This window comes from Mycosarcoma maydis, chromosome 18 (genome assembly GCF_000328475.2).
Source record: "Mycosarcoma maydis chromosome 18, whole genome shotgun sequence".
NCBI classification, from domain to species: Eukaryota; Fungi; Basidiomycota; class Ustilaginomycetes; order Ustilaginales; genus Mycosarcoma; species Mycosarcoma maydis.
The window spans coordinates 211,429-225,120 of NC_026495.1; the positions used below are offsets into that span (position 1 = coordinate 211,429).

Below are 13,692 nucleotides of genomic sequence, written 5' to 3' on the forward strand. Positions count from 1 at the left end.
CCAGCAGACAGGTTCTCCATAATACGTATCGCCTATAGCGATGAACCTTCGTTGAGCTAGAGTTTGCTTCAAGCATCGAGAAGGTCCTCAACGTTCGACCAGTAGTGCGACTCCATGAGCTTCTCGATCTCCTCCTTGGTGAGCCACTGAAACTCCTCGACTTGACCTTCGTTTGACTTGGTGAGCTCGGCATTTCCAGCGAGTACATGTCCTCGAAGGAAGTATGTCTTTTCAGCAGGTGCATTTGTCGACTTGAGCAGACCAACGGGAAGATTAGACACCATCCAGATGTCCATCTTGTTGCCCAAACTTTCTGTCACAGATGCAGGCGCAACATCATGAAGGTTCTCGTGCTTGGTGTCAGTGAGCGCCTTAGCCGGAAATTGCCATGAAGCAGCGCCTTTGCCGGTTTTTTTCTTAACCACTAGGTACAGGGTTCGGTCGAGTTTCCTTTCGAGGCTGCGAACGTCATTGCTTGCATCGGCTTGTGTGGTTCTTGGCAGAGGCCGACTGTCGGCCTCGCCCTCCGCCAAAGGGGATGACAGATTCGAGGATGGAACAGTCGCTTCCTTGTTCTTGCCGCTCTTTTCCTTTGGAACAGAGCCGGATACGGCGGCGGCGATGGCCGAGAATCCTTGGGGCGCGCTCGCCTGATCCTCCTCGAAACGCTTCTCAGCTGCGGATCCCTTTTTAAAGTAAAAGTCCTTAGGAAAAGGCTGTTGCAAGGCCTCGGAAAGTTGACGGTTGTACTCATGATAGGCCTTCTCGAAGCTTGTTGGCTCACGCAGAATGATCGGCGGTCTCGAGAGAATGAGCGAGCTAATGATCTTGGCGGAGGAGGACGAAGAAGCGTTTGCTGCTTCTGGTGCCAAACTGGATGTTGTCGCTGTGGATGTTGAGGCAGTAGGTGAGAAAGCACAGTTGCGAGTCGAGTGCAGGAGTCGCCTCGTAGGAGCTCGAGACTGAAGCAGCCGCAAATGTGGTGCGGCGGACCTTGTTGCTGACATTATGTTGGGGAATTATGGGGTGACAAGTGGACCTATACGAGGGAGGTGTTGCCTTGCGTATTGTACGATACTCCGGCTCCTGAATTCCTTGGATTTGGTGGACGAAAAGGAAGCAATGGCAGATGGTGAAAGATAGAGGTAAGAAGAGGTCGCAGCTCAACCTCCATGAAGATATTCTCAAATTAGAAGAAAAGCGCCGTCACTTTTTGCTGCTTCTTGTTGTGTCGAGTCGTGAGTTGACGGTGGCTTTGGAAAAATATCGTACGGAAAAGCTGTAAAGGTCTAACAACTTTGTGAACACCAAAAAAACCCACCTTCACGCTTGAAATCACGAATCACGAATCGGAAATCGATCACAAATTTGTGCCGCTCTGCTGCCTCAAAGTTTCTGAAGCGGTGGAGGAAACGCAGCCAACGTACGGGCCACCATTCACGATTTGGTGCTTGCTTGCAGATCCAAAACGTGCTGTGTGATTCTGAGGCGAGTGACGGTACACAGAAAGCGTGCAAATCGTGAATACAGGCTTCAACAGGGGCAATCTGCACCACACCGCGACATGGAAGCCAATCTAGAAACAGCAGTCGACACTTATCGGCCAAACCTTTCCACCATCACCCTTCCCTTCTTAGTCGCCATTTTCGTCACCTTCGTTTTTCGCGACATAAGTCACGCTATAGGCAGCAAAGCTTGTCGCAGAAGCACAGCTGGTATCGTAGCCAGCCAGGACAGTGCATCGAGCGATCATGTCGTCGTCTTCTAGCTCTAAGCAACAGGTGGATACCCAGTCCAAGGACAAGAACAGCAAAGATGTTGTCGAAGCGCCTCCCCTCGTCTACCTCACTAACAAGTGGATTCAGGAGCTCACGCAGCGCATCCGGGCTCGACCCATCCCATGGGAAGGCTATCACCGCGCTGATCTGCTCAGCGCTGAAGAGCTCAAGATGATCAAGAGCGTTGATGCCATCGTCGTCGGCCAGAATCGCTCCAAGCTCGATCCTCTCTTGGACGAGCACGGTCCTGATTATGTCTCTTTGTACCTGCGTCTCCTTTCCAAACTCAGCCGCACCGACACCCTTCAGCAGATTCTGGTGCTTATCGATGATATGCTCTCCGATCGCGATGACCGTCTGGAACTCTTCCTCTCGCTCAACGGCCAGGAGGAGCAGGATGGTATCGGCTTCCCTTGGAAGCCATTTGTTAAGCTGCTGGATGTGCCGGACGACTTTGTCCAGATGAAGTCGGCTCAGTTCCTCACATTACTTCTCGTGTTTTCGGCGACGCACTCGGGTCAACCGAGTCCACCTTCTTCGGTCCTGCCTCGCCTCTTGACGTTCCTGTCTTCGTCGTTGCGAGGTGCTAGCTCGAACCCCAGCAGCAACGGTTCTGGACGAGCTCAAACAGGCGCCAACGCATCGCCTGCTTCTCGACGAATGTCACCCGACTTTGCGGAAGGAAATGGACCTGAGATTGCACTCGTGCTGCTGCAAGCTCTTCTGCGAACCCAGAAATACCGCGAACAAGCCTGGGAGTATGACGTGGCCAAGATGGGCCAGGTGCCATCGTCGTCTACCGGCAAAGCCAAGGCTGTAAGCGATGACGATGATGACGAGAGTGCACAACAGCAGCAGTCAGAAGACGTCGACCGTGGCTTCCTCTCAGAACTGGCCCACATCTTGCGCCTTGGCAACGCGCCTGCCGGTGGCTCTTCCTTCAACTCGAGCGCCAACTCGCCGGCTGGCTCTGGATCTGCGACGCCTTCGCGTCAGACCACGGCCAGCGGCGCTAGCACGCTCGTCGCAGGCGCCAGCACGGGCGCCAACAGTACACGAGCCGGCACTCAACTCATCTACCAGGTGGTGCTGTGCTTCTGGCTGCTGAGCTTCAACAAGGACATTGCAGCTGAACTGAACGTCAAGTTGGGACTGATCCCACTGCTCGTCGACGTTGCACGCAATGCGGTCAAGGAAAAGGTGACGCGCGTCACGGTTGCCACGTTCCGCAACCTTTTGGCGCAGGCACCTGGCATCAATGCACCCGTCCTGCTCGGCAGCAAAGCCCTCGCGCTCACGGAAACCCTGCTCTCGCGCAAGTGGTCGGATGAGGAGATCCAAGAGGACCTCGAGTACGTCAAATCGGAACTTTCGGAACGACTCAAGTTTATGACCACGTGGGACGAGTATCTGTCAGAACTGCAATCTGGTTCGCTCACGTTCGAAAGCCCGGTGCACGAGCTGGACGACTTTTGGAAGGAGAACGCGTCCAAGTTGGTCGAGGAAGACGGCAAGGTGTTGAAGCAGCTTGTGAGCATCTTGAACGAGTCGCAGGATGCGACCACGTTGGCAGTGGCCTGTTCGGACGTCGGCAAGTTTGTGCACTTTTTCGAACAGGGTAAGAAGCGCGCCAGTGATCTCGGTGCCAAGGCGAGGATCATGCAGCTGATGACGCACGAGAATGCCGAGGTCAAGTACTACGCTCTGCATACCGTAGCCAAGCTGGTCTCTGCCAGCTGGAGGTGAACGTGTGCGGGGCGGAGCACGCGCGTCTGTTGGAGAATTCACATGTGTGCTGTAAGTTTTCCGTGCCGTTTGTTTTGCAATAAACATAGTTGTCTAGATCAAGAAAGGTGAATCGATGACAGAGAATCCGACAGCCACACCGCCCTCGTCGCTGTCTCTTCCCTTAGTTCTTAAGAGATATCCACCGGATTGGTGGTGTTTGATTTCGACTGGGGTGTCTGTCTCGGTGTTTTGGAAGAGGACAGCACCGTAGACGCCGAGTTCCGAGACGGTGTCTTTGGCGAGTACGGGTGTGCCAGGTGTTGTTGCGGTGGCTGATTTGACGAGGTAGTTACCCAAACCGGCGGGGGGCTTGATCAGGCTCATGAGGATGTAGGCTTGTTTCTTGGAAACATTGTATGCGAGGGAAGAGGGGGAGCAAGATTCAATTTGAGCGAGGAAGGGCGGGATGTCATGGCGGTAAACGTTGTTTCCTCCGCCTTCGCGTTGCGGTTTGAGCACGTAGTTCTGCGGTGCGGTGGTGGCGAGTTCGTATCCTTTCTTACCGAGCGGCGACTCGTCGAGTGGATACAGGTCGGTAAAAGTCTCTCGCAGCTTTTGCGCGGTCGAAGCATCCGCGCCGAGATTGGAGAGCAGAGATTCGAGCTGATCCGGCTCAGCAAGCACCTGTTGCACCTTTTTCGCCCCGGCAAGTTGTACAGCGATCGAGGGGCATTTGATCGCAAGGCTGCGTTCCAGTTGCTTTCGAGTGTTCCATTCGGACTCACTGGTGTAGTCCGAGGGACCATACCCTGCGCGGAAGTAGACCGTGCTGACCTCGATCAATCCCAGCACCGGGTGGTTCAGCAGTAGTGTACGCTTGGCGTCGTCTGGTTTCAACGTCATTCGTGAAGCGATCTCGGCAAAGCTCTGTCGAACGACTCGAATCCCCTTACCCTGAAGTGCATGTTCGAGCGGACGCTGATCGAAAGCATTCCTTTCTCCCTCTTGGACTACGAAGAGGACGTAAACATTCTTCGCGGCGGGTGCCTCGTATCCCTGCTGGTTCAGATAGGCAGCATGGGCAGCAGCCAACCCTCCAACCAGCACATCCTGCGCCTTGTTCTCTGGCAAGTTTTCGAGCTTGTCGAGATCCTTTCCGACACCCAAATAATTCGTAGTACTCGAAAGATGCCGATGTAGGCCATTAACTTTGGTGCACAAGGCACCGAAGGATGCGCTGATCGTGTTGAACTCGACTTGTTTCAACTCCAACTGGCCCGATCTACTACCCATTTCGTCTGCTGCCTTTGACTCGCTCTGCGCATCGTGTAGCAGGTAATCGCTTCTGAACAGACCTAGACTAAGCGGCTGGACAAGATCGTCTTTGACCGTGACGTAGATGTCCCAGAGCTGCTTTTGAAACGAGTCGACCTGGACGACGGAATCGCCGATCACACGTTGGAGGAAGGTGTGGTTGGACGAGACTTGTGCGTAAAGAAGGTCGTATGCTGGTTGGATGGATTGTGCCTTGTCGAAAAGCGTGCGTGGAAAGGGTGAGGGGAAGAGCGAGAAGGGGGCATGGATGGTGCTGGAGGTAGGCGGGGCGGCGGAAGGTGGGGTAGGGAGGGGGCGGTAGACGATTCCGTGGGAAAGAGCATAGTCGGTGGCCTGGTGCGAGAGGTAGTCTCGAGCCTCATCGGAGAGGCTTGGTGGCCAGGCTGGTAGTATTGGTGTCGACATGTTACAAGTCTATCGTGATGTTGTGATGGTGGCTAAGCACAAAAGAGAGGTAAGTTAAGTGGAAGAAGGCGAAAGCGAGTGTGCGCGTGTGTGTGTGCTTGCATCACAAACCACGAATCGCGCCATCTGACCAGCAGTCACACGTCTTTTTGATCGTCGTCTCATCGGCTTAATTCCGGAGGACCCTGAAATTTCGACAATCGTGAATCACAATCGTGAGTGAATCACGAATCACGAATGCTTTCAAACCACTTGAAGTAACTTACCGCCACTCTACCAAACGAGCTACCTGGACAACTTGTCAGACAGCGTTTGCAATCTTTTACTCAACCCCACAGATCGTGAATCACCCACAGAGAAGCACCTCGACTCGGATCCATCATCTTATACAAAGATCACCAGTAAATCCTTCGGCGTCTCCGAAGTCGAGTCACCTCAGCATCCTTGATACAGCTTGAAGCTTCCAGCTGGCACGCGACCATCTCACAGCATCATCTCAACGAGGCGAGGCGAGCCGAGGCCCCGTACCAGTCCAATCCAGTCTGTAAATTCTCTCGGCATCGCCGTCAATCTGTGGGACCACAGCACCTTCTGTCCTAGCGCCTAGCATCTCTAACCATGACGTTGGGCGCAGCGACAGCCAACGATCCCATCGACTCAACACTCGCCTCTCCCTCGCGCGACGAGCAACGCCGCCAAGCAAATCAAGCCGCCTTCTCCCGCGACCTCGAATTCCTCTCCTCGCTCGCCAATCCCTACTACCTCAATCACCTCGCCCTCTCCGGCGCGCTGTCCTCACCTTCCTTCAAACGTTACCTCAAGTACTTGGACTACTTTCGACATCCAAAGTACGTCAAATATTTGCACTATCCGCAGGCGTTGCATTTCTTGGATCTGCTGCAGAACGAGGAGGAGTTCCGATTGGCTTGCAGAGATCCAGCTTTTGCAGGCGAGGTAATGGCGAAACAGATTGGTCACTGGGCGACCTGGAGGGATCCGGAGAATGCGGCTGGACAGGAGCAAGACGAAGCAGGCGAGCAAGGCGAGGCAAGAGAGACAACTGGCGGGCAGACGGCCTAGCCGAGCCGAGGGAAGCAGAAAGCATGAAGGTAGCATGTTGCCGACACTGATGTACAACTATACCCCTCGAGCACGGCTCGGTTTCATATCGCTCGGATAGTATTCCCTCGACAGAGTCAACACAGGCACCAGACACGCGTGATCTTCAGGTTAGAACCGTTGCCATTTAACCATTCTCCTACTCAAGCGCTACCGAAACCTCGCGTGATGATGTTCCTCCACCAACCCTTGACCTGTTACCCTCTCGCCGGAGGTTCCCCAACCATCGAGATCCGCCTCCTCTTCGATCTTTCTGAGCCTTTCCCTTTCGCGTTCCTTTTCTTCCTCCGTCATAGGTCGTGCATAAGGCTTCGAGATGATCTCCTGGCTGACGCGTTGAGTGTCGAGTTCCAATGCGTCCGACTCGCCGGTATTTTTGCGTCTGACGCCTTTGCCACGTTCTTGCTCAGCGTCGAACAGCAGACTGTCTTCGTCCTCCGCATTGTTGCCACCGAGATGCTCATACCCGTTGCCGCGATCTGCACCTGCACCTGCACTTGCTCGTGCTCGTGCTCCGCCTGTACTACCTGGGCCAGCGCCGCCGTGGAAGATCGAGCTGGCACGGCTGCGGATGCTTTCACCTAGCTCATTGAGCCCTGAAATTTCCTGTCCGACCGAGTCGGCTCCTCGTGTGATCAAACGGTACTTGAGAAAGTTGTACAACGCGATTCCCAGTATCGTGATGCACAAGCCGGTCACATTGATCGGAGTCAACTCGTCACCGAATACGCTGCTCGCCAGTGCGATTGTCAAAACCTCCTTGAAGATGCCCGCTACACTGAGTGTCACCACGCTGGTCCGCTTGATTAGTGCAAACTCGGCCAGGTTCATACCAAAAGCCAGGAAACCCGGAGCAGCAATCAATCCGACCGTCTTGAGCGCATGTGGCAGGGTATCAAAGTACGCGGACTTGGCAGCAAAGATGGTATGCCACGATTCAAAGATGGCCGAAAGCGAGATGAGCGACAGGCCCATGATAGGTGCAAGCCAAAAGATGGTGGCGATGGGATTGTTCATGCCCATCTCGTCTCTGTCGAGCAGCATCTGCGTCAATGCCCATCTCAGACCGCCCAAAGCTGATGCGGAAAGCACCTGAATAGCTCCCACGAGGACGAACTTGGTTTCTGCTGCTACCATCATCACTACACCCACTGTGATGAGCGAGATAATACCTATCAGGCTCCAGCGCATCACCTCGAGTCCAAAGAGAAAGGCGAAGAAGAGCACAAAGGCGAGATTCGAGCTCTTACACATGGTGTAAAACGTCAATGTGATGGTCTTGAGACTCGTGTTGGAGAGTCCGATATCGAGGGCCGTGGCTAGAGCGCAGGGGACGACTTTGGAGGCCCAATCGATTCCAGAGGGTCGAGAGGTGGTGCCGTTGGGTCGGCGTGGTACGAGCTGCGGGAAGAGCTTCATGGCAGAGCTGCTGAGGATGAATTGCATCAGCATGTGGAAGCTCGTCACGAAGAGTGGGAAGGAAAAGTTTTTCTTGTCGGTTGAAAACATCCACTTGTTGTAGACTGAGATGAGCGTTGAGAATGTGTACCAGCTGAGAATGAGGAGAACGTTGATGACGGCTGCTTTCCAGTATGCATCTTGGCGCTCTTTCAGCGTGCCAACTTGCAGACGCTCGAGGGAGCGCGTGGAAGGGATGGTTGACGCCTGCTCTGCCAGCCTCCAATAGGCGCCTGGATCGAGAGAGTGACCGAAGGTGCTAGAGGGTGTGCGATGCCCTGAGGAGGGTGGGACGTCGTCACGATACGGATTTGACTGCCCGCTTCTTTCGGCGCTGGTCAGGGGTTGTGATTCTGCATCGAGGGCATCTTCTTGATCCTGGTACGAGTGTTGACTGTGAAGACGAGATGATGGCTTTGTAGAGACACGTATTGTGTCGGATGAGACTTTGCCTATGGCCACATCGGCAGAGTTGCGAGCCGACGAGCTGGTGGGGAAGAAGAGAATGTCCGACTGGGACGACTCTATTGAGTGTTCCGTGCTTATCGATCGGGCATCCGCAGGTAGAAGGCTCATGTTGAAGGCGATGAGCTGTTGTCAGTGGCTCCTGGTGCCGCTATGGTGAAGATCCCGTTTAATAGGTACAGGCTAATTGAATTAGGATCGTAGTGGCAGCAAGACATCGACCCGACGAGCTGTTCAAGAGCGATAATGACACCTTCAGCCGAGCATGATGGCGTCGAGACTACGGAAGCGCCTTTCGGGATTACGTGTTGGCACACGTAGATGGAGGTGAAAGGAAGGTGGGATCGAGGGACGATTCGAGGTGGGAGGAAAGATCGTGCACGAGTTGATTCAAGTGGTACACTGAGCTGCAGCTGTCACAGTTTGATAAGTGAGGCTGTCTTTGCTGCTTTGGCCTCGGTGATTCGTGATTCGTGATTGTCGCACACACACGAGAGACGCGCTCTATTTCGGAGGAAAAGCGTGTACAAACGGAATTCACGCACCGTGCACGAACAGCTTGTCTGTCTGTGCACATGGATTCCTCGCGACTCACGACTGGCACAACGGACTCTAAATATCGGGATTGCTTAATCACACCTCAGACCGCATGCCCGCATGCCCGCATGCCTCGCCGTGAACAACGCAAGCGGACACAGTCACAAAGAGATCCATCGCAGTGAGTGGAGAGTGCAGATACATGACTCGGACAGAGATGGGTGCTAGAAGCCACGTGGCAGTACAACTAGGAACGATCAGGAACCAAACCAGCTGCCGTGGGAGAGGTGTAGAACCTGGCCGGTCATGATGTTGGAAGAGCCCGCATCAGCAAGATAGACATAGGTAGCACCCATCTCAGCAGGCTGGCCTGGACGTCCGTGCAACGGAGCGCCGCCGATGCCCCAGCCCTCCATGTTGTCCGCGCTGCGGCTAGCAGGCTGCAGCGGTGTGTAGATCGGTCCAGGGGCGACAGCATTGACGCGAATACCTCTGGGTGCGAGGTGCAGGGCCATACTCCTGGTAAAAGAGACGAGTGCACCTTTGGTAGACGAGTAGTCGATCATTTGGGCCGAGCCTTTGTACGCTGTGACTGAAGTGGATTGGATGATGGTGGAACCGCGTTTCATGTGCGGCAGTGCATACTTGGTGAGCGCAAAGGCACCGAGGACGTTGCTTCGGAACGTGCTTTCGGTGACGTCGAGGTCGATGTCCTCAAACTGCTTACAGGGGACTTGCTTCGAGGCGTTGTTGACGACAATGTCAATGGTGCCCCACTTGTCGAGGTGCTTCTGCACCACGAGCTTGCAGTCGCTCTCCTTTTCGAGGTTGCCGGGTACACGGAGGATCTCGTTGGTGCCCATGGGTGCTTGGCGGACGAGCTTCTCGACTGCATCAGCGTCCTTCTCCTCCTCGGGAAGGTAGGCGATGGTCACATTGGCACCCTCGCGCGCGAAAAAGAGCGCAGCGCTGCGACCGATACCGCTGTCACCGCCCGTGATGATGGCCGACTTGCCGTGGAGCTTGCCGCTACCCTTGTATTCTTCGAGGTAAGGTTTACCGTTGTTGTCCCACTTTTCGACCTTGACATGCTCGGCGAGAGGCTCCATGGATTGATCCTCACCCGGAAGCTGCTGCTTCTGTCGATCCGGGTAGTAGTTAGGGTAGGCGGTGATCACCTCGTCATCGTTTTGCTGCGAGGACATTGTGAAATTGGAAGAGCGGATCCAGAGAAAGATGGGAAGAGTGGTAGTTCGAATAGCGCTGCGTTGGAGACAAGCTGAAAGGCAAGGTTGGTCGAGATGGGACGTGAGTGGTCTCAAGTAAGATCTCGCTAGGTTCATTCAGATGAGAATGGGAGGGAGATGGACGTTTGAGATTCTGGACTGCCAACTGGAACATTGTTATATAAGTTGGAGGGCCTGACTAATGGCTGTACGAGAATCGCACAGCCTTGAGAAACTGCTTGTCACCAAGACTGGGGTAGCCAGCTGTGAGCATGAGTGAGCAATCATGAATGTCGAAGGATGAGCAAACGACTGCAGACGGCGAAAGCAGAGTCCACATGGCTCGTCGGCTGATGAACCATGCAACCGACTAGTTCAGGGTCTGCATCGGAAGGCAGGCAGGCAGGCAGCAGCAGCTTCGCCGTCATCCTCCACGATCATCATTGTGACGACCAGGGTCCTTGGGTTTGCAGGTGCTGATTCATCTGAAGCGTCATCAGGGTTTTTCCAATCGTGAATCACGAATCAGTCACAAGTCATACGCCCATGACCGAGTGCGTTTTCTGTGCCGATTTTTTGTGGTTTACGATTCGTAATTCGGGTTGCGCGCTGTCGTTAAGAATTCTGACAAGCTTCCCTGTTCTAATCATGAATCATACCAGAGGACGCTGCAGCTCCACCATGAAGCCAACGCGGGGTGACTCGTCTGCCACGCTTTTAACTGGGTTTCACTCGGCCGAGTCAATCGACAGCAGCCGTCACTCCAAAATGCCATGATTCGAATCGCAATTGTGAGGTAAGAAGCGGAGTCACCGAAAGCCTTCAGGTGGTTCGTACCAATGCAAGCTAGTTGACGAATCGTGAAGGGCGAACGTCGTTCGTTGATGGTCTTTGGTGTTGGTCTTTTGCGCAGCTTGGAAAAATCACGAATGCAGGGTGTCATTTCGCCTCACAGCAACACGCAGCAAGTTGCAGCTAACTAGTTAGCTCTGCTCCACAATCATGAATCATGAATCATGAATCGTGAATCGTGAATCGTGAATCGTGAATCGTGAATCCCGAATCGCTTAACGCTACTACAGCCTTGAGCCGCCCAACTGCGGAGAGGCGAAAGGAAGCGAGGGTCCAAGGTGGCGGGCGCGCTGGAGCTTGAGCGTCGTCTGCTGCGCATCGAGCAGGGACGGTACGTTGATCTAGTGAGCATATTCTTGGCCAACTGAGAGTTACGTTGAATCGTCAATGACTCGACTCCTCCATTTGGCACACCAAATACAGTCTCGTGAAGTCCGTTCATTTCTAAGCTTAACGTAGCTCGCCACATCCCGCCGTCGTCAGTGCACTTGCCATCGTCGAGTCACTGCCAACCTTGCGAGCATCGCACTGTAAATACAGGCCTCTTTGCTCCGCCTGCGTTCAACCACTGTCAACTATTGACCCGCACCATTGTCTTTACGCTTCGACTGCCTGTCGCATCAGTTGCAACTGGGATCTCGTCGTCGAGACTAGGCCACGTTCCGATTCTCTGTAACAAACGGCGCATCTGTTACCGCCGCTCGCCAGCATCATGTCTACTACTACCACCACTCCACAGAAGAAAGCTCCTACAATAGACGCGCTCACTGCCGATCTATATGCCACCACCTTGCGTGCTTCAACCTCAGACGCCTTTGATCTTCGCAACCTCTCCTCTGCCCACCTCAAGAAACTCCTGCTCGAAACTGTTAATGATATCACCTCCCCAATATCGGCATCAATACCTGCTCAGCCAGCTGAGATCTCAAATCAGTTAGCCTCCGACCCTGTCGCTAGCAAGCCAGTTGCGGCTCCTGTCGCTCCTGCATCTCAAGCCAAAGGCTTGGTCAAGTACATTGCCGACCGTGTCGCTTACGAAGGCGGAGAGTTTGTGCTGCGCATCGGTGCCCCTGGGCCCGGCGAAAATCAAACCGACATGGCCGCTTTTACCGACGATGAGCTTTCCGCCGCCATCGCAAACGTCGTCAAGGCTTCTAGCCTGTCGGATGCCGACGCCAGTGTACTACATCAGCAGACAACACAGAATGGCCACAGCAAGTCGGCTCACGTTCTGATTCGCAGAATACCCGCTGGCGCCGAAGAGCTCGTCGAGCTTCGTATTGCCGTCATTGGCAATGTTGATGCTGGCAAATCCACCATGCTCGGCGTTCTCACCAAAGGAGGCCTTGACGATGGTAGAGGCAAAGCGCGTGTCAACCTCTTCCGACACAAGCACGAGGTCGAATCCGGCCGTACCTCGTCCGTCGGCATGGAGATCATGGGGTTCGACTCCAACGGCCGCCCTGTACACAACGTCGTCGGTCCTGGTCAGGAGCCTGGACGCAAAATGTCATGGGAGGAAGTGTGCGCCAAGTCGAGCAAAGTCATCTCGTTCATCGATCTCGCCGGTCACGAACGCTACCTCAAGACCACCGTCTTTGGCATGACCGGGTGTCTCCCTGACTTTGTCATGCTCATGGTCGGAGCCAATGCCGGTCTGATCGGAATGTCCAAGGAGCACCTCGGTATCGCGTTGGCCTTATCGGTGCCTGTCGTGGTGTGCATCACCAAGATCGACATGACACCGGCACATGTGCTCGAAACGACGCTCAAACAGCTCACCAAGATCCTCAAATCGCCCGGCTGCCGCAAGTCGCCCGTCTTCATCAACGACATGGGCCAAGTCATCGAGTCAGCACTTCGACTCGAGACCGAGCGTATCTGTCCTATTTTCCAAATCTCCAATGTCACTGGGCTCAATCTCGATCTACTGCGCAGCTTCCTCAACGTTCTACCCCAGGCAAGCGCTGCCAAGTTCCAGGTTGACCAGCCATTCGAGTTTCAAATCAGCGACATCTTTTCCGTCCCCTTTGTCGGCACCGTCGTTTCCGGCGTTGTGCTGGCTGGCAGCTGCAAAGTCGGAGACTCGGCACTGCTCGGACCGGACAGCCTGGGACAGTTTGTCACCACCTCGATCCGCAGCATCCAGCGCAAGCGCGTCAACGTCGATGGCGCTACAGCTGGACAAAGCGTATCGTTTGCGCTTAAAAAGATCCGTCGCAATCAGGTGCGCAAAGGAATGGTCATGCTCGCACGAACCGACGTACCGCCCAAGAGCTACATGGAGTTTGACGCCGAGATCTTATGCCTGTACCACTCCACCACGCTCTCGGTCGGAAGCTGCATGGTTCTGCACGCTGCTTCCATTCGTCAGACGGTACGTATCGTCGGCATTGACAAGCTCGACGGTAAGCCGACGATCGCTACGACAGGCGGCGCAGACGGCCATGGCGGCAAGCCTGTCGTTCGTACCGGCGACCGTGCCAAACTGCGTTTACAGTTCATCCGATATCCCGAGTACGTCAAGCCGGGCATGAAGCTGATCACGCGCGAAGGGAAGACCAAGCTGATCGGGGTTGTGCGTGCTGTGGGTAAGACGGGTCCGATTGACGGAGGAGCTACACCAGCTCTACCGGGTGCCGCTGGACAGAAGGTCTCACCTGCTGCCCATCCGGCGAATGCGTACCCTGCGCCGGCTCTTGGGGTCAAGTAACATGCGTTCGAGTCAGCATCCTTTCAGAGGTCTTCAAGACAAGTATTGCGGAATGAAAGCATCTACAACGCATCAC

The 13,692-nt window shown here is 54.6% G+C and overlaps 7 protein-coding genes across 7 annotated transcripts; 3 read left to right on the top strand and 4 right to left on the bottom strand.

Moving 5' to 3' along the window:
• Positions 1-68: 68 nt before the first annotated feature.
• Positions 69-1,007, bottom strand: UMAG_05502 (mitochondrial 54S ribosomal protein mL46; the record flags this gene model as incomplete). Its single annotated transcript, XM_011393525.1, has 1 exon — positions 69-1,007. One exon carries the CDS (start codon positions 1,005-1,007, stop codon positions 69-71), a length of 939 nt encoding a protein of 312 aa, XP_011391827.1.
• Positions 1,008-1,751: 744 nt separating this feature from the next.
• Positions 1,752-3,524, top strand: UMAG_05503 (H(+)-transporting V1 sector ATPase subunit H; the record flags this gene model as incomplete). Its single annotated transcript, XM_011393526.1, has 1 exon — positions 1,752-3,524. The coding sequence occupies one exon, from the start codon at positions 1,752-1,754 to the stop codon at positions 3,522-3,524; it is 1,773 nt and encodes a 590-aa protein (XP_011391828.1).
• A 93-nt stretch (positions 3,525-3,617) lies between these two features.
• UMAG_05504 (glutathione synthase) lies at positions 3,618-5,246 on the bottom strand (the record flags this gene model as incomplete). Its single annotated transcript, XM_011393527.1, has 1 exon — positions 3,618-5,246. The coding sequence occupies one exon, from the start codon at positions 5,244-5,246 to the stop codon at positions 3,618-3,620; it is 1,629 nt and encodes a 542-aa protein (XP_011391829.1).
• A 618-nt stretch (positions 5,247-5,864) lies between these two features.
• UMAG_05505 (uncharacterized protein) lies at positions 5,865-6,326 on the top strand (the record flags this gene model as incomplete). The annotated part of the gene is made up of 1 exon (XM_011393528.1): positions 5,865-6,326. One exon carries the CDS (start codon positions 5,865-5,867, stop codon positions 6,324-6,326), a length of 462 nt encoding a protein of 153 aa, XP_011391830.1.
• Positions 6,327-6,515: 189 nt separating this feature from the next.
• Positions 6,516-8,399, bottom strand: UMAG_05506 (uncharacterized protein; the record flags this gene model as incomplete). The annotated part of the gene is made up of 1 exon (XM_011393529.1): positions 6,516-8,399. One exon carries the CDS (start codon positions 8,397-8,399, stop codon positions 6,516-6,518), a length of 1,884 nt encoding a protein of 627 aa, XP_011391831.1.
• Positions 8,400-9,082: 683 nt separating this feature from the next.
• On the bottom strand, positions 9,083-10,030 carry UMAG_05507 (uncharacterized protein; the record flags this gene model as incomplete). The annotated part of the gene is made up of 1 exon (XM_011393530.1): positions 9,083-10,030. The coding sequence occupies one exon, from the start codon at positions 10,028-10,030 to the stop codon at positions 9,083-9,085; it is 948 nt and encodes a 315-aa protein (XP_011391832.1).
• Positions 10,031-11,615: 1,585 nt separating this feature from the next.
• UMAG_12305 (putative GTP-binding protein 1) lies at positions 11,616-13,616 on the top strand (the record flags this gene model as incomplete). The annotated part of the gene is made up of 1 exon (XM_011393664.1): positions 11,616-13,616. One exon carries the CDS (start codon positions 11,616-11,618, stop codon positions 13,614-13,616), a length of 2,001 nt encoding a protein of 666 aa, XP_011391966.1.
• Positions 13,617-13,692: the final 76 nt, after the last annotated feature.